The sequence below is a fragment of the Prinia subflava genome, chromosome 6 (assembly GCF_021018805.1).
Source record: "Prinia subflava isolate CZ2003 ecotype Zambia chromosome 6, Cam_Psub_1.2, whole genome shotgun sequence".
In the NCBI taxonomy this organism is placed as follows: domain Eukaryota; kingdom Metazoa; phylum Chordata; class Aves; order Passeriformes; family Cisticolidae; genus Prinia; species Prinia subflava.
In genome coordinates this window covers 15,317,337-15,337,695 of record NC_086252.1, presented here as the reverse complement: position 1 = coordinate 15,337,695, position 20,359 = coordinate 15,317,337, and the positions used below count along the sequence as shown (strand labels likewise).

General features: G+C 36.9%; 1 protein-coding gene across 3 annotated transcripts in view; it reads right to left on the bottom strand.

Moving 5' to 3' along the window:
• CERKL (ceramide kinase like) overlaps positions 1–20,359 on the bottom strand; it is a 52,135-nt gene that overhangs the window by 13,705 nt on the left and 18,071 nt on the right. Inside the window, exons 2-5 of one of the 3 annotated variants that reach the window (XM_063400410.1) lie at positions 17,418–17,522; positions 9,164–9,295; positions 4,195–4,258; positions 1,378–1,520 (exon numbers count right to left, since the gene is read on the bottom strand). In XM_063400410.1, the coding sequence (XP_063256480.1) occupies positions 1,378–1,520; positions 4,195–4,258; positions 9,164–9,295; positions 17,418–17,522 (444 nt within the window). Of the gene's footprint in view, positions 1–1,377; positions 1,521–4,194; positions 4,259–9,163; positions 9,296–17,279; positions 17,523–20,359 lie in introns of all 3 variants that reach the window. The other 2 variants (XM_063400409.1, XM_063400411.1) reach the window with 2 other exon arrangements.

The window sequence follows — 20,359 nt, the reverse complement described above, 5'->3', positions numbered from 1 at the left end:
ACATCTGAGAAATTGTGTCAAGAAGTCTTAGAAGACATCTACACCAGAGAGTAGTGTTCATGCAAAAATATCTCTTTTCTTTCCAAGAGAAGTGTTTCATATCCTAGTCCAGAATCCCTGGACATCCCTGACTGTACTGATTTGTGCTGGTTTTGGCTTGGGTGGAGTTAACTTTCTTCACAATGATATGGGGCTGTGGTTTGGATTTGTGCTGAACACAGGGTTGATAGCATAGAGATGTTTTTGTTATTGCTGAGCAGACCTTACACAGAGCCAAGGCCATTTCTTCTTTTTGTACTGCCACAGTGGTGAGGAAGTTGGGAGTGCATGGGAGGCTGGGACGAGACACAGCCAGGACAAGTGAGCCCAAATGACCAGAGGGATATTCCAGACCATATGACACCACGCTCAGTATCTAAAATGGGGCAAGGGTGGGACATTTGAAGTGATGACATTTCTTCCCAAGCCACTGCTACGTGTGATGGGGGCCCTGCTCTCCTGGAGATGGCTGAACACCTGTCTGCCCATGGGAAACGGAATGAATTCCTTGTTTTGTTTTGCTGATGCACACAGCTTTTGCTTTTTAAATGAAATTGTCTTTACCTCAACCCAAGAGTTTTCCAGCTTTTACCCTTGTGATTCTCTGCCCGATCCCCCTGGTGGGGCAGTGAGTGAACAGCTGCTGGGGCTGGGATGCTGGCTGGGGTTAAACACAACAGCTCCTGCCAAAGCCTTCCTGCTAGGCAAAGCTACACTCCAAGGAGGGCAAATACAAAAACCGAGGAGAAGGGACACAAACCCCGCCACACAAACAAAACCACACCACAAGGTACACATTAATAGAAGAGCAAGATTACTTTTTAAAAGAGATAGATTTTAACATCTGTAAAATTAAAGAAGAGAGAAAGTAGTTTTTGTGAACAATTTTTTTTAATATAATGCACACAATGTATTTCTGGGACACCATTTTAAAATAGACACCAAGCATGAATCCAGCTGAGAATTCTGCCAAGAAAACTTGAGATGCAAGAAAGGAAAATCTAGGGAAAAAAAGGTTTTGTTTGCTATAATTTCTGTCAGGAAATAAGAGTGAAACTTGATCTTGTATGGATCAGCTGAAAATTTTTTAGTTTTATTCTTTCTCAGCTTCTTCCTTCAGGCAAAGAGCTCATCTGTGCCATTACTATAAATTATCATTACAATTTAAAATCAAGTCATTTGTAATCAATATAAATCACTAATTTAGGACATTTATTCAATAGCTCCCTTACATAAGTGAAGCATCAAGAACTGCCTTTAGTAGCCAAAACTGTGAAACATTCCAGAGGGACTTAAAAGAGATGACTAACCAAAGGTAACAGTACCTTTCCTTCTCACCTGCTGGTATCACTCCCAGAGGAACTGGTGCTCTGACAGGCTTTGATACATGGTCTGTGTCTTTCCCAGCATCTATCTGGGCTCTGAGCAGCAGCCCATGAGCAACTTCACTGACAGATCCATCTCCACCAACACAAACCACCCTATCACAAAACAAAAGTGCCAAACACTTTAAAACAAACTCTTTCATAGCTGAACAAACAAGTGAAAGGCGGCTACCCCACATAATATACAGAATGATATGTCAAAAAAAGCTAAACAATATTCTTTCTTTAACAACAAGCTTGGGCTTCACTGTCAGATCAGTAAATGTTACCTGGATGCTCCTTAAGCATTCTTATTTCTGCTTACTGCCTGAGTAGGAATAGATATATTTAAGAACTTAGGAAGTTTTTCTTACCTTATCACACATCATGCACATCAACTGATCAGATGGAAAAACACATTTAAGTGCCTCAGTGGAAAAGCTCTTTACATCTTTCAGTGCTGACCCATACAAACATTCCAATGCCTTTTAATTGCCCTTATAATAACAACTCACCAAATATTACAATAAAATTAAAAAAACACTTGAAAACAGCTATTTTCATACACTGTGCAGGCAGTTGAGGGATTTAGCAAGGTATAAAATCCTAGTGCCAGCAATCCTTTGCACAAAGGTACTTAATCACTGCCTCTGGAGCACGTAATTAAACTCCCACCTGCTGTGGCTATAGAGAGGAATGCATTTGTCTGTAAAAGCTCTGTTACAGCAAACCCTTTTTATTTCCTTGTTTTTGTTTATTTAAGTGCATATTACAGTGATTCTCCAGATTAGTAAACATATTTTAATGATAAGAATAGTAATTATACATTCCAAGCATTTAGGACAGAAGCGTTGTAGTTACTTTGGGAGGAATTCACTTAAATTATATTATTTTTATATATCTGTATGAATGTATAGTTGTGAAACTATAATTTAACTAGTTAAAACTGGTCAGATCTCTATATGAAAAACTCATTATGTTATTAATGTCATCAAATGTTTAAATTTGATTACCTCTTCTCCTTTAACATTTTTCTTCAGTTTCTATTATTATTTCCAAGCTGATTTTTTAATCTCTATTTTTTAGGAATGTTTCCTCTATCTAGCTAAACACTGCCACATTAAATTAAAAAAAATACAATATATAGTTTGATGACTAGAATATAAAAGTTTGAAGCACATTTTCTTCCAGCTTGCAATCAGAAGTCTTGCCTTTCTTTTGACCTATTTTTTGTTTATTTCCAGTCTTAAAATTCTCTATTGCAGTAGCAGTATCAATTAATCTTTGAAGTCTGAAAAACTGTACACCCAGAAGGACTTGTGTGGATTGTCTTCTGGCTATTAAAACTTTTGAAAACAGATATATTTTCCTCTGATTTTGGAGTGCTGTGTAGATAGAGTCCAAGGAATAACATGAAAATGCTGCTAATTTTGATTTTTATTATTTTAGCCTTAATCAGTAAGAGTTGCCTTTTTGGCCGGAAATAGAGATACCCTCAGGCACCTGGGATTCCAACACTAATCAGTGAGAACCTGCTATGCATGAGGAGTAGAAAGTCTTGAGCAAACACATTTTACTTAGACCTTGAAGAAGGCTTCTGAGACAAAGAAACATCTATTTAACCATCAGATGCAACTTCCTTAATCAACTATTCACTAGGGACTGACTAACCCAGGCTACTCTAAATAGCCTTGATACTTTAGGCTCCTGACTAGGGAAGAAATATATGCATGGGCACACATGACATGAAGCAATATATGGTTCCTCATATATGATATGAAGCAATGTATGTCCATACATCCTTCCTCTGTCTCTGCACAAACAGGAAAACCCAGCTGAGACAGCAGCATCACAAATGCAGTCTCTTCATTTGTCACCAAAGCTAAGCAACAAGTCGGGGGGAAAACCCAAACTGACCAAGTGCCTCAATTTTTAGTGTCCCTAAAAGAAAAAGTGGATAGCAAAAAAGGTAGTGTGCATAAGACATGCCTGTGGTCTTTCAAAGTAGATTAGTAACTGGGGAAATGAGAGAAATTATAAATATAAAGAGCTTTGACTAAGAATTAACATATAGGAGGAGTGTTGCTTTCAGAAAGCACTGAGATACAAACTTCCAGATTACTACTGCAAATCATAAGCTTCAGTTTACTTCATTTGCTGTCAACATGGAAGGAACCATGACTCTCCTAGAGAGAAAATCATGCCCAGAAATTGCATGTTGCTATATTGTTTACATATTGCAATGAATAATAATAAAAAAGTTGTCTTGCCATTTCTACATTTCTGTGTCTCTGAAAAAAAATAGATAACAAAAAAGGTAGAGTATAAAAGACACATGCCTATGGTCTTTCAAAAGGGTTATACTCTTCCAGCTTAGATCTGGCTACTGGAGAAAGCCTTACAGTGGAAGGTCTCAGTGTCTACCCAGAGATCAAAGATGAAACTATTCAAATATGACTCAGTGTAGAAGATATTTGTGAAAGAAGATAAAATCCAGGCTTTTTTTTTCTTTTTCTTTGCATCCTGACAAATGTAGAGACTGAAATACTTATGAAGCATATTTCAGAAAGCTTTATGTTTATTTACCATTATTTATGAATCCAAGATACATTTCTATTGTCAGTAATTAATAAATACCAAAGTATTTAATGAGAACTGAATTTCCCAGGTTTCATACATATTGAGAAGGAGAGTAACTCATGAAATACTCATCAGCATAATTTTGATTGGAATACAAATAAAAAATAACATGATGAGGTTCACTGACATTCATAGTCACTAACCAACTTACCCATCAAATGCCTGCAGTTCACATTCTTTAAGTACTGAGAGAGCATGTCCTTCATATTCAGTTACTGTGGAAAACAGCAATTATCAGCATATTAGATAACTTTAAATTATTTTGTCCATCCAACATGATGAACACAGAGTGGTTCAATTCAGATTATTTTTTAAAGTCATTAATGCATTAAAAGTATGAGAAGTTATATTTTACAGTTGTGCTAGCTAAAACGCCAAACAATAAATTTAAGTGCTATCAGATACATGGCTATTTCATGCATTTAAATTCAGATAATTCAAGATGATGTTTGTTGCATCAAAATTCAAGTTTTGGCACTGACACAGTTGGTAAACTTCAGGAAAATAAGCATATCCTCAGTTAAGATTGAATTACTTCGGGATCAATCAAATTTAATTGCCTTTGTGTTAGGATATGCAAATGGCTAAATCAAAAATAAGAGGAGTTAAACACAGAAATATGAAATCAAGCCAAATACCAGTGACAACAGCATATAACACACAGAGGAAGGTGGCACAAGTATACACCAGAGTTCATAGCCTCTGGAGGAAATGAATCTGTCACTCCACATTGATGTCTCTGTGTTTGCTGATACCCTATATAGTACTGTAAATGCCAGTGAAGACAGGATAAACTGGCATACTACAGATGGCACAAAGCATCATAACTACATTTAGCATTTTCTAGGGCAGCTTTGCCAGAAGAGACAGCCCAGCTGCAGCCACCCATCAAAGATTTTTGCTGACTGACATGACACTTGCAGATGGATTTTTTGTGTAAGAATGTGCATCATTATATGCAAAATTACATTAATCTTTCATGCTTGTCTGTCCCTGGTGCTCACACAGTTCAAGGCTTTTCTCCAGTGTTCCTAAACATTGCTAAAATTATTAGTCTTGGTGTCTAAAACAATCATTCCATAGCTGTACCTGTTCCAACAGTATTTCTCCAGACTATTCAAAGGCTGCTTAGAAGAACTAAAGATACCCCTATCTCTTCCTATATATACACACACACAAGCATGTGTGTGGATACAGTGAGTGTATATATCTCTTCTCCTAAAAAATAAGAAGGAAAAACAAAATCAAAATGAAAGTGATACAATTTTTACACTTCACGCTAAAAAATTGTTTATACTGCCTATAACTTCAAAATCCTCCAATTAGTGCCAGCACTAATCAAAGTTCTAGTGCTTGGTGTTTTGAAAATTCTTAATTAAAAAACTAGAGTTGTTTTGATTATACAGAAGGCAGAGATTTATCATTTTGCTGCAGAAACACCTATCACTATAATAACTTTTGGGAATTATTTACAGAATTTACTTCCATGCAGGGCCTCTCTGGAACATCAAAGCACATTATTTAAGCTACCATCTTCAGCTTTGCATTACCAATGGGAACAATGCTTTTATCAATATCTGTAGGCTGTGGGAAAAGTGATCAATAAAAGTGTGCATCATGCAAAAATGCAGAAAGGTTCAAATATCTTACCATTGCTTAGCTGTGAAAGAAACTCTTCCCATGAAAACAGAGAGTTGGTTACCAGGTTACATGCCTTTTTAAATGAACACGATGACATTTAGAAAGTTATGAGTACAGTCTAATTAAAATGGAACAGTAAATAAGATTTATTTTGTAACAGAAAACATGCTCAGTGCTTCCCTAATGTAAGTTATGCTTACTGTTACAGAATTAATTCACTCAAAGAACAAGGACAGGAAAATAAAGAGGGCTCATGTCTACAGAGAAATCAATAAAGGCAGTAAAAATGAGTAATGTTAGCCAGATTGAGAGCTCCATCCTCTTTGCATCTCACAGCTGAAGTTTGGAAATTATGTAGAACTGCTCAAGGCTTAAGATTGGGGAATCCCAAGAAATGTAAAGTTTGATGTGAGAATGACAGAGGCTCTATTTTGATACATCATGACAAAAAGACAGTGAAAAAATGAGGTTTTCAGGAAAAACTTAGTGAGAACATCTCGAGAATCATTCAAGTAGAAAAAAAATCCTAGAAAAATCCAACACAGACATAAAAAGACCATGTCTAAAAAGTTTTCTGCAGGCTTGACAGTCTCCAGAGGGGCATGTATAAATCATTTTGATAGCTGGAAAAAAAAGCTAAGTGTTTGTATATTTGGCACTGTTCCAATTCGGGGGAAAAACAAAAAACCTTCCACTCAATGAATTTAATAGGAAGAAAGCTTCTTTCATTGTTTGAGAAGGTTCCAGATCACATGTTTGTCAAAATTATAATCACAAAAATATAATTTACTTTTTGACCATAATGCATAATTTAGAAAGATTTTTTTTTTCAAGAATGTCTTGTTCTTAAGTGTCAGATAAGAGCATTCTGAAGGAAGCACACCAAGGGTGCACCTCATTTGAACAGAGTCACACATACTCCAAAAGCACTTTAACATCCTCTTCACATAGCTAACAAGAACCAAGGGCTTGGCCTCTACACATAGAAAAAGCAATATATAATTAGTTCAACACTTGAAAACAGGGGATGCTTTCATGTGACACCTAAACATACTGGCACTCATGCCACAGACTAAAATCAATGGCACTGTAACAGTTAATGGTAACAGCTTTTTGTTTTGTTCATCCAGCATTAACACCAGTTATCTGTTAGTATTTACCATGTGGTAAGTTTAATCCAATGCTATTTGTCCAACTCTGAAACATTCCTTTCTCTTGTGGTTCTGCCCTAAAATAGGACTTTAGGAAGGCTGCTATTTTTGCCTAAATGTCCAAGTTGTAAGTGTGTATAAATGGAAGTAAAGAGTCAAAACTAGGAAGAGAAGCGAGATAAGAAGCTAGGATTCTGTCAGGGATCCCTTTATTTCTTTTTCTTTAAATATGTGTAAGATTTTGCAAGATAAAAATATATTTCTAAAATACTAGCTCCAACTACCTCAATTTGCCAGTACTTGCAGGTATGTCAACAGTGGAGTGAGCTTTTGTAGAACTCAATTTTTGGAAATTGCTTTTATCCTAGCAGCCATATCCCAGCTGCAGCACAAAAAATTGCTCAGTTCTTGAAAGAGGGCAGCTTTTAACTATTGTTTCACCATAGCTACAGTTAAAAGTAGTGCTTCAGTTTAAATTTGCTAATTCACACTTTCTACTGCTCTAAGCACTTCAGAGATGTAACAAAAATAACCCCAAACCCCAGCAAAACACAATCCACTCCATAATACCTTTGATTATTTTTACTGAAATAATCTCTACAAAATTCTAAAATAATTAGAAAGAAAAAGTAAATGTTACTTCAGCACTCACTTATTTACATGAATGTCTTTAGATTGCTATATGTCTTTGGGTAGGAGAGAGTATTTCCACTTTAAGCTTCTAAACATGAGATGTAATAATTTTATTCCAGGAGAAGCCCCAGTGAGGAATGTGATCTGGAAAGCCTGAGCAGAGAGGAAGCAGCAGCTACCAATGTACGAGAATGGCTGAAGAGAGCTCTGTCTTTCAGCACTCCACAGTCACGATGTTCTGAAGTGTTTTCAGTAATCTGCAGATTTTTTATTTATATGCACTAGAAGCCACTTCAGAGGTTCAGATTTGCTATAAAATCTTTGTGCTCAACAATTTTTAACTTCGCGTTCACTGAATTTTAAAGGTGTGTATGTGGGAAAGTTGAAATGTAAACTATCTTCAATGCAAAAATTGTACAAAAGCCTTGACAATTTCAGTACCTGATACATCTTTGGATGCCATCAGCTACATAAATACTGGCCATATTCCAAACCAGCAGGAACAGCAAGATGCACACTCCAACTTCACAAAATCCAAAATAATTATGGGACGAAAAAAACCCAGTTCAATTTACTTGAAATAAAGCTCTTAGTTTTATTAGAATAGGGTACCAGTGGACAGGACTTTTACTCAGTATTCACCACCACCCTCTTTTTTTTTTTTTTTAACATAATTCTTAATTATTTAACTCTCTACTAGCATGGAAAACTGCAATGCAGTTTTCTCATTTTGCCTGTAGGAGGAGTGTTAGGCAGTTAATAAGCACAGTAGTATTTCAACATTGCCAAAATAACCCTAATTAAAGGATAGGCCATCAAACATTTTCCTGGCTCAACTCAGAAGTTTCCTATTAAAATTTCAAAATAGAATATTTAAAAATAAACTTAAAACAGGTGTGGGGTTTTTTGACTAGTAAAATTCTTTTGGAAACCTCTACAAATTATATTCACAACTTGCATTAAAACTTTTTTTTAAATTGTGACCAAACAAGACTAAGTTCAATTTCTAATATAACAGTATTATTAGTCTTTTCACACTATGACCCATGCCTTTGAGGTGGAAAAATATGTCTGTGAGAATTAAAATGTATATAAAGGTGCTGGCATTCCCTCTCAGTTCAGGGTAGTTAAGAAATTGTTGTACAGAATTCTAATACAGACAATCTTTTTCACATTTCTTCTAATGTGTCTCAAATCTTCAACTGATTTTACTTTAAACTGTGGGCTAAATACTTAAAAAATACATGGATAGAGGAAATAAAATTAGCAAGATAATTTTCATCTACCATTATTGCATTAGTATATTGTCATGGCTAAATCAGATTTTATGAGAATAATTTTTGGCCTACAAACTGAACTAGTCCTCATTTCATAAGAAATTGAAAGAACAATTGCAAGATGAGACCTCTTAAAATTTGTTTAGGCTTAGACTGGTAACTTTTGAAGTCAATTACAACAGATAAAGGAAAAAGAGTAGATTACTTGTATTGATTGCTATAGGTGAAAAATACTGAATCAATAACAGAAGTACTAAAGAACATTTGGACCAAATAAAAATATATTGTGTTGTATTAACTAGAGTTCCAAATACAATACTTCCAGTCAAAGGCAACAAGGATAAGCAGTAAATTCAACTTGTCTCATATTAACTATTAGTTTCATAAAGGATTAAGCTATACTTCTGAAGTGACTTACCTGTGACATCAGTTTTTATGTCAGCAAGTTTAAAAAGAGGTGCAACTTTTTCATAATAAATGTGAGTGGCTTCTCTTTTGTGGCTGCTTGGATTAACAAACACTTTCAAGGACTTAGGTCTGTTTTGAAAGCCTAAAAAGAAAACAAAACATTTACAATTACTCACAACTCGACTATTTTTACAGCTTAAATGTTTTGTTGTTTTTTTTAAATCAGAACCATTACAATATTTTGACAGGATAAGTAAATTACAGTCTAAAAAAAGTCTCAGTTTCTTCTTGCATGTGCATTACTTATCTTTAAATTACAGTATTGATTAATTTTGTGTATACAGCTAATAAACAGTTGTAGGGACCAGAAAAAAGTGCATATGTCACAGCCTAGTTAAACCCTGATTCAGGAGCAGGGTGAGTGTGAAGTTTGGGCACCAAAAAAGAAAATTAACCCAAACATAAAAATGTATCTTCTCGAAATTTAACATGACTCACTCCCAGCAGGCATGTGAAAGTAACACCCATCAGAACTGACACAATCCAACATTTTTCTTTTCCAAGAGTGCAAATCAAACAGTCAAAAGGAAATTTCCTCATTGTGAAAGAGGTCCAAAAATATAAAGAAATAGAAATTTGGCAGTATCATTTGGAAATCTGAGAATTATTGTTCATTGAGGTCTTTGGAGCAACAAACTCCAAGGAAAGAACACTGAGACATACTGCTATGCAAAGCTGAACCTTGTCTTACACACTGATCCCATGAAGTAATTTTATCATTTGAAACATGGAATTTTGTTGAAGAGTAAATAACTCATACTAAACCAGTAACATCACTTTTCAAATTCCCTTTTCTAGAATTCCTACAATTGCCATGGTTCAGTGAGGCTGCTTTGCTACAAGAAGCAAGCAATAGTGTGCAATACTGCTTTTCTTTTGGGGTTTATTCAAAATACTTGATTTGAAAAATTGTAAATTTTGTTTTAGTATTAGGGTAGACTATCACTTTCTCAGCCAAATAAAAGTTGGAGTATCTGGCAAGTGCACTGCTTTCAACATTCAAAACCAAAATCACTCGTAGCCCACAACTCCAAAAGGAGCCAAGAATGAAAGCACATTTTCCTGCCCCATGAAGAATATTACTTTAATTTTTACAACCACATGTATCTTCAGAGTGTCAGCAGGGACTTCCTGCAGATCATTCCACTTACTCTACCTCAACAATTGAACAGAAACAATTACTCAAAGAAATTATTGCTAAATACTATTTCAGCATTAAAGAGGAAAGTATTCCTTAAGATCAAAACACGATTATAAAAGTCACAGAGATTATTTTTTTCATTTATTTAAACACATCAAAGAATTCTGAAAAAAAACCTAGCTCTTTATCCAGCTTGTATCAAAAAATTTGGAAGGTTTCTTAAAGATACTGAAGGAAATTATTGGATCAGTTTGCTGCTATAACCTCAAAGTCATATTAAAACAAACAAACAAACAAACAAAAAAAAAACCCCCAAAAAAAAAACCAACAAAAAAAACATGTTTATGTCAAAACGTTGCACGGAGTGCCAAGTCATTGCACAGCAAATTAATCGTGGAGAATCCTGCATGTCTTCAGTGACGTGTATTGAAAAGCATCTCTTTCAAAAAGAAGGAAAAGGAAAGCGGGGGGCTCGGTGAGGCTGTGTTGTAGGGAAGGGTTTCTGCACACAACCTGCGCGCTCCTTCTCGCCCCCTTCACTCTCGGAACCCGTGTTAGAGGTACTGAACTTAATATCCAGTGTAAACAACACACGATTGGGGATACAAGCACCACAAAGTCACCGCAGGACTTTGCTCATGAGGAGGACCCTGATCAGCCACAAGAAGGGTGTGAGGAGAGCCCGGGGCTGTTCAGTGGGACAAACCCCAAGCCCAGGGGCTGCGGCAGCGCCCTCAGAGCCCCGGCGGCTCCAGGGACGCAGCGGGCATGAGGGAGCGGGGCCGGGCAGCCGGGAGGGGCACAGGATGTCACTGCAGCCTTGTTCTCAACCCCTCCTGAGCCTGAGGAGAAAAGGCCGCCCCCACGTCCAGGCCTCCCGGCACAAGAGAGACGAAATGCTGCAAAGTCCGACCCGGAGCTGTGACCGCAGCAAGGGGCTGGGGCAGGCCGCGGCAGGACACGGCAGCCGGCCTGGACGGGCTGAGGGACAAACCCCACCAGAGTGCTGACAAACCCCACCACAGTGCTGACAAACCCCACCAGAATGCTTCCCTGAGCACCCTGTGGCAGTGACAGGGACAGGGACAAACCCCACCACAGTGCTGACAAACCCCACCACAGTGCTGACAAACCCCACCACAGTGCTGACAAACCCCACCACAGTGCTGACAAACCCCACCACAGTGCTGACAAACCCCACCACAGCGCTGACAAACCCCACCACAGCGCTGACAAACCCCACCACAGCGCTGACAAACCCCACCACAGCGCTGACAAACCCCACCAGAGTGCACACAAACCCCACCACAGTGCTGACAAACCCCACCACAGTGCTTTACCTGAGCGCTCTGTGGCAGTGACAGGGACAAACCCCACCACAGTGCTTTACCTGAGCACTCCGTGGCAGTGACAGGGACAGGGACAAACCCCACCACAGTGCTTTACCTGAGCACCCTGTGGGAGTGACAGGGACAAACCCCACCACAGTGCTTTACCTGAGCGCTCTGTGGCAGGGACAGGGACAAACCCCACCACAGTGCTTTACCTGAGCGCTCTGTGGCAGGGACAGGGACAAATCCCACCACAGTGCTTTACCTGAGCACCCTGTGGGAGTGACAGGGACAGCAACACAGAGGCAATGCACACAGGTGGCACCAGGAACATTCCAGTGTGAAATAAAGAAAAACGCCCTTCACAATGACAGCAGGTGAGCCATGGGTGACACTGTCTGCTCTTCACTCATTGCCTATTTCAAAACTTCTCTGGACATGGCTCTTAGCAACCTGATCTTTATTAGAAGCTCAGCTGCCCTGAGCAGGAAGCCAGACTAGATAATCTCCAGAGGTCCATCCCAACCTAAATTCCCCTTGATTCTCTGGAAACAGAAAGAGACACTGCAGGTATGTACTGCAGTGGAATTTCTTATTACAGGCATTACAACACAAACAAAAGCTCCCAAAGACTATTAATACATATAAATAATCATCAGAAAGACATTATAATAACATCTTAATTGAAATCTACTAATTGGTATTGTTGCACTCTTTTAGAAGTTATAAAAAATTTAAGACCAAAAAACTAATTTCTGTGACTTCATCATTTGCCTAAAGCATCAGTAAAAATTAAATGGAAAACTTATAAGAATAAGGACTCCTGCTTCAAAAGAGAAAATATGTAACTGAATTCATAAATGTGCTGTCATGTTTCTTATCTTATTTACAATAAAGTATAATCAACTGGTCCTCCTAATACTCAACCCCCCCCAACACCCAGAGCTAAAAAACTGTAAAAACTGACTTCAGTCACAGATATCTGAGTATACCTTTGAAGTTATAAAAAACAAACCACAAACAACCCCCCAAACATACAAATATAAGAATACAATACACAAATCAGGAGTAAAGAATAGGAAAGACAGTTTATAGAAGCAGAGAAAGCAGATGAAGTGTTAAAAATTCTGTTACCCAGACAGTGCAAGTTACATTTCTGTAAAACAGACATCAGGAGAAAACTGAAGGGATAAAAGCAAACATCACTATCTCACTTCAATGTTTTTACATATGAGATGTAAAAATTTAACCCTAGGTGGCAATAGAAAGTTTCAGAAGAAATCCTACGCAGGCAAAAGAAAATAGACTTTTCAGTTGGTAGGGGAAAAAATCCTAGATTTTTGAGGAAATGGTTGCATTTAATTTTTTTAAGAAAAATTAATTCATTTAACCATTCCAAACCAGTCACTGTATTTATGATTATTTATATTGGCCTATTGCTGAAAAGTATATCACAGTTAAAACATAAAGCCTCGAAATATTTTCAAGAACCAAATGAATTCAGGATCAAATACTTATTAAAATACTCTCTTTGTGACTATTTGAATATCAATTACTTTTTTAGAGAGATAAAATATTTCATTGACGGAAATATTTTTTTTCCAAACAAGGCACTTGAGCAGAGATGGTACACTACTGAAGTGATTTTGTTTGTGCCAAACAATTGCCATAAAAGGATGATCATGACAAAATTTATTATTTTATCATTCCTGGTGTGCACTGGACACGTTAGAACACACCAAATAACTGAGTTTAATGAAAGCATGTCCTGTAACAGCCAAAGATTAAACTTTCACACAACATTATTCTGAAGCTTCTTTAAAGTGTTTTTAAATAATAATCTTTTAATTGTCTTTAAACAACATCTCCATGAATGAATCAATGTCATTGACTACTGTGTGCAACTGATCCCAGTCTGGCAGCCTTTTGGGGCTCTCCTAACTGGTATTCTGTCATTGTTCTCCGTGGCTGCTCCATTTGAAACGAGCCTGCAGCCTAAAGCAGGAAGGCCAACTGTTCCCCTAGTACTAACAAATGTGCTAATATGCACTAGTTTAAACTTGATCTATCAAGTGAATCAGTGAACCATGAAGGGTGGTGGGTCAATCAGGGTGTTCAGAACACAAAGGCTCCCGGGGCAGCAGAGACGCTGTGCTCAGACATACATCTGTGCTGCTTTCAGGGCCCGGCCCTAGGAAAATGGGTTTATGTTACAAAAGTTAAGAGCCTGGAATCATGTCATTACCACCTACATTTATAAATACTTTATACGGCATCAGGAATATCATACATGAGAAAAACTAACACCATGAGGCAGAGTTGTTAATGTAACTATGGAGACACCATTGTTAATATTAACTAACCTAAGTTAATGTTTAACATTAATGGTTTAATTAAAACTTCATGCGTGGAGTTTCAGGCTTTCATATCAAATCCCCGTGTGATAGATACTATGGGACAGTGATAAAAATAAAATGGACTTTGTGCTTGTTTTGCTACTTCATCATTTATTCTTAACAACATTTACTGTCTTTTGTTAGTTTACAGAGTTTTTAAGTAAAGCTTTTTCAAATCAGCTGTTAGTAAATCTTATCTTGTTAAAAAAATGGATGACCATTGACAACTGTACATTTTCTCCCAAGTTTTGAGCCTGCCTCAACCCTTTAAGAACCGTGTGTATCTGCATGTGCAGAGGATTTTAGATGAAACAGTGACTTCTATTGACGCAGTGTGTCCCCACATGCCATGCCCATGAACCCTGCACAAAAAGATGTGATGTATAAATGGAAAACACCGAGAGTGGGGTGTGCACTAGGGCTGACACAGCACACCCAAGCCAGTCCAAGCTGCCCTCTGGGGCCTTCAGGAGCCAGCCCAGAGCCAAGGCTGCAGAGGCGCAGGGAGATGGCAGTGGTTATCTTACAGCACTTCAACAAACACATGATGTACAGATCACATTTCAGGAACGCTCTATCAGTGAGCAAGCTCTTCATATCTAGCTGGCATGCACTGGAACAGCAGCAAGAGCAGGCAGAAAATAAGAACTTACTTAAATTTGGGAAGATGGTGGTACATACATTTTGTTACCCTGTCACACACACAGAGAAAGAAGCATTATAGCAGTCACAGTAACTGAATTCTACACACTGTGTGTGCTCACCTACATGATAACAGGTTTCATAAAGAATTACAGCCCAGTTAAACCTTAAATTGAAATACGCTGAACACAAAGTCATAGCAACAGAGAACACTCACTGTGAAGATAATAAAAATGAACAGGGAAAAACCACGTATGAAACATTCCTGCCAGACACAGATCACACTGTAAAAAGGAAACTGTGTACATGAAACTTCAGAAAATATAAAACCTTCAGTAGAAACCACCAGATAAACTTTGCCTCATATTATCGCCGATAAACTTGCTATCATTGTTCTTTAATTAATGTATATGCAAAAAACCCTAAAAACTTGTCAAAGAGTAAGGTAAACAAGTAGAAATTGCATTTATCTGCAGAGGAAAAATACCTGTCAGTAACATGTACTCCCACTTGTCAGAATGTCTAAATATTAAATATATATATGTGTGTGTGTGTATTGTGTGTGTGTTCTACTTTGATAAATCACCTGATTTTAATCTGGTCCAGCCCAAAAACAATTTAAAAAATCCTTCAACTAAATAGTGCAACATTTAATGAAAAAATGTGATCAGACAGATTGGGAAGGAAGGAGGGTAGGGAAGTAATTTTTCCTATTTCAGAAAGATAAAACCAGAAGCAGTCAATTTGAGTTCATTAACACCTCCAGCACTATTACAAAACAAGAAAACAAAAACTATGACAATCCATTACTGTTTCACACAGAAATATCACTCACCAAGAAATCAACAGAACTCAACCACATTGTATACTTTTAGTTCAGACTTAGAAGAATATACACACTAGCAACTGGTATGGTGAGGGTTTCATGCAGTTATTTTTATCTCTCTGAGTCCTGTTTATTCCTGAAGTAGAAGACAAGGAGAAAAAATGTACTGATCAGAGATCCAAAACAAATCTGTACAAGGTCTGAGCTTCTGGAGAAAGACTGAAGCAAGAACTTGAAACAGCACTGCACAGAACACGTTTTTTCCAGGTTCAGGTGGCATCCAATTACAAAGCTATAAAACAGAGACTGCACCTCGAGGTCAAGGCAACCTGAGCTAGAGATAGTGCAGCTTTTTTTCTGTGAACATATGGTATCACTGCTCCTGATAGATGGAGAGTAATCTAGGAGCAAAACAGACATTTGCTCCTTATGCAAATGTCCTTGCCTTTATGGGTAGCTGGAGATCTACAGGAATCCTGGCACCTCTGCAGATTGAGATATTTCATGATAAAGTCTTTCAAAAGGGGAAAAGGGAAGTCATCTTTTAATGAACATCTAAAGCATACTTAATGCAAGAAGGCACCATTAATAACTCATGTTGTTTCTTTAATATCTGCTTGTGAAACTTTAGTGGAAGTGCGCTATAAATTCTTATTCAAAGTGTTGTTACAAACACTACAGGTGGACAAGATTCGAATTCCATAATCTGGCTCAGTCTCAACAATTCAGCTGGAGTTCTAATAGCATATCACAAGATAGACTGCTTTTCTGTAATAAACTCAGCTGCTATAGTCAATAAAAAGAGGCACATTTTAGAGTTAAATCAGAGTTTGGTATTGGGGAAGGGATGTCATTGTGGTTATTTAAATCAAAAGTGTGCTACATTCTGTGCCTTTCAAATATAAACTACAGTGAAAGGCTTGGATTTCCTGTGGGGCTCTTTTCCCTATATGGTGAATATTTTCTTCTTAATTTTGATAGAGCTTCCATAAAATAAAATAAAATAAAATAAAATAAAATAAAATAAAATTTAAATAAATAAATAAAAATAAAAACAGAACTCTAACCAACCCTACCCTTTATTTAACCCAATGGTTAAATAAAGCATCCTGAAACTAGCATTAGCCTAGGCAAAAACAGAGATATATTTTTAAAGTAAAGAATTGCATCCTATCGCTACTGTCAATAAATTTTGTATCAGATTATCCAACAAGAGTCTTACAGAACCTTAAGAGCACTGCCACCTGTGAATTTATGAAGATGAGCAAAGTGTCTCCCATTAGCCTCCTAAAGAATATGGAAGTCTCAAGTGGGATTTCATAAACCATCACTAGAAAGTTCCTGTAGAGTTCCCATAAGAGCAACTGCTGTAGTACCATCAGCTGGGATGCAATTTCAAGTGAAAATATCAACAAAACTTGTTATTTCTTTCAGAAACAGATTTCCCAGAAGACTATTTGGTCAGAATAAAGAAAATTACTTCTTTTCAGTAGCTTCCAAAACGCTTCCAAAAATGACATCAATTTGTTTCATTTTTACAGATGCATTAGTCAATTGTTGTCACTTATCTGGATTTTACACTTGACCATGTAAAACTCCAGTAGTAGCCATTTGCCAGAACTAAGATTCATATCTATGTCTTAATTTTTACAGGCAAGATGTTTCTGAGTTTCACTCAGGCTCATGTATTGCCAATAGAAATAAATATGACATCAACCTCAAATGCTTACCATTCAAAATTTCCTTCAGATGTCTAAACCACGACTGACAATGATCTTCACTTAAGTTATTGAAATGGATAGCACAGTCTGTAAGCTTATTCTCTTCTTTATTCATGCATTTAAAAATTGTGATGCCCAACAACGTACCACCCTTTTTCTGCCCTGCAAAGCGACGACGTTTCAGTTTTACTGAAAATACATCTTTCATTTCAATAATCTCCTCTTGAGCCTGTAAAGCCACACTGGAATCACCTGTAAGGGGAAAAACAAAAAAAAAATAAAAGCATTACTAATGTGATTGTGAGTAACACCCACAAGTATTGTGAGGGCTTCATCTCTAGGTTCACTTCTTGCATCTGTTCATGCTTGCATTGACACTTATGGCGTATCATTTCCCTCAATCACTGGTCTTGTCTTTTACCAACTTTGTTATGTATCCAGCTGCACAAACAAAACTATTTCAAAGAGGTTATTTACTCAGCTTTCTGGTGTTCAAAAAAATTAATAAAATTAATTTAATTTATTTAATTTTAAATTAACACTCTAAGAAACAAATTTTTGGAATTCACATTCAAAAAGAAAATTCTTTATTCTATTCACCTAAGTCATAGAAGTCATCTTTGTAAATCACAGATCAGAAAATGTGCTATGACCCAAGCTGACTGTATGCTCACTATATTTTTTCATTTGATACAACCATTGCCTTTTGTGTTTACATCAGAAACATATCAGAAAACAGTTAAGCAAAAATAGACAAATAAACCAAAAATGTTACCCATCTCTGTTTTCATTTTTGATGCGTGAATTCCATTTAGAAGACATGAAAAACAGTTTTTAAACAGCTCTTGTGACAGTTTGAGATCCTCATCCCAGGGGAGATTTGTGTTAGGCTAAGGGAAGGTTTTGTTATCTTGGGGCTGTTATTTACATGGATGCTGTGGCTGCAGATGCTACCACTTTATTTCCAAGTGCCTTTTGGAGATGTATCAACTGAGGCACTATGGCACAGGCTTCTCCCTTTTCTGCTCTCTTGAGATGTGTTCCAATTCCTCGAAAACAAAGTCAAATACACAAACTGAAGGAGAAGTGTCACCATTCCTGTAGGTACCAGATTCTTTGGACACACAAAGAAAATTTTCTCTGCTTTCTTCATAATTACAGCAGATCTGATACAGCACACCAATAAAGATCCCTTTGCAGCCCAAGGCAAGAAATGCTAGAAACAAGAAAACTTCCCCAAATCTAGCAACAGCTCTGTCAACTGGTTTCTCAAAAGCTGTAGCAGATTCTGTTTGATGAACAGTTGATGCATGCTGTACTGGAGTGTTGGGAAAACCTATTTTAATTGTCATCTAGGGAAAGATGGGCAGCACCTCCTACTTCATTACACCACATGAAGCTGAGGGTTTCAGAAAGTCATATACTTTTTCTGGGCAGGAAAAAGACAACTTTGTCAGTTCTTGTAACAGTTTGATACTGGCATTCTTAACATCATTTCTGGAAGGAGACTGTGTGGTGATCATGTCTCTGTCCAGGAATCCTGGATGACTTCTCCTCAGCCATGCTAACACAGCTACAGCTCAAGTCAATATGACTTCTCCTCATAATTCTCAACCAATTCATTTTCCCTGTTCTGTACCAAATAACCTGCTACAAATAGAAGCATGACCTTGTCATACTTCCTCTACATTTTTCCCAGCTTGTTATATTTTATCATCCTAATATCTCTGTAAATCAGCTACCAGATGTAAAACTGGACTGAAATCATTCCAGTCTTAGCAGAAATAGTGTGACAAGTAAGTGTTGGTGTGCATTTGGATAGTACACAGGAAATTATCTGTAGTGCATATCTGCAGAAGTACACAGCAAATAAACAGGAGAAAACTCACCTAAATCTTTTTTAAAAAACCCCAACATAAATCCTGAAATACCGTAACAACTGCTGTAAAAGAATTTTCATTCAGTGTATCCTTTAAAAATGAGGGAACTGAGGGGCAAAAAACACTGTATGATTCCATCTGAATAATGATTTTACACAAACTCATTGTACAAACAAACTTGGTACTAACATTACCAAACACAAGATCTTTATTTTTGTCACACTTTGTACTGCTCTTTTAAAACATTTAAGGGTAAATAGTCTTTGTAGGCCTGAAATGAAAAACCGACTGGTGATGCCCCAAATTACCAAGAACTACATAGTTTAATACCTACATTAAAGACTTGTTTTAATTTTTAAAATGGAATTTTTGAGGGGTCTGCTTATGTTTTTTCACAAAGTCTCACTATTGACCATACAGTACACTGAAAATGCCAGCACACAACCTCAATGTTTTAGGAAAAGGAGTGAACAAATACAAGTAAAATATAACCACAACCATTCTGCAGCAATAACTGAGATGCAACACACATTTCCCCAGACCAATACAAATATTCTAAAATGGGTTTGCTTTTTAAATATTTTTAAATAAATCATACTTTAAAATAAATCATATTTTGGGTTTAACTCTTAGTTTTGCTGAGGATATCATGAACTCTGTTATGCCAGTGTTATGGATGTGTACTAAATATAAGTTACAAACATTATCCTATTTATCCTGCACAAGTCAAGGAAAATGAAGGCCCAATAAAACACTTTTTATTCCTCATTAGCTTTCATAGACATTTAGTCTTAAGTCAGGTAAGGTCTGCATTTTCTTTTCATAACTATTTCGGTCATTTACTTACTTGTGCATCTTCCTCTTGCTCTGTATTTATCCAATTCTTATGTTGCTCAGATGCATATCAAAACTTTTGATATTTAAAATAAAACATTCTTACTAGGCAGCACTAGACTTTCAAAACCACTATCTGACTTTGTTTGATCTACAGGAATACATTTCCAGATGCATCCTGGAAAAGGATATAAACTCTAGTAATGCTGAATTATATAAAAAAAAGTAATCCTCAAGTTTTAATTTCTAGAAGAAATGTTAAACTAGCTTGTAAGATTAGGACAGCCCATTTTTACTAAAGTTGTAAAGAAATCTGTATAAAATCCCAGGCATATTCTATGATTTTCATTTTCTCTGCTTACTAAAAATAAGACC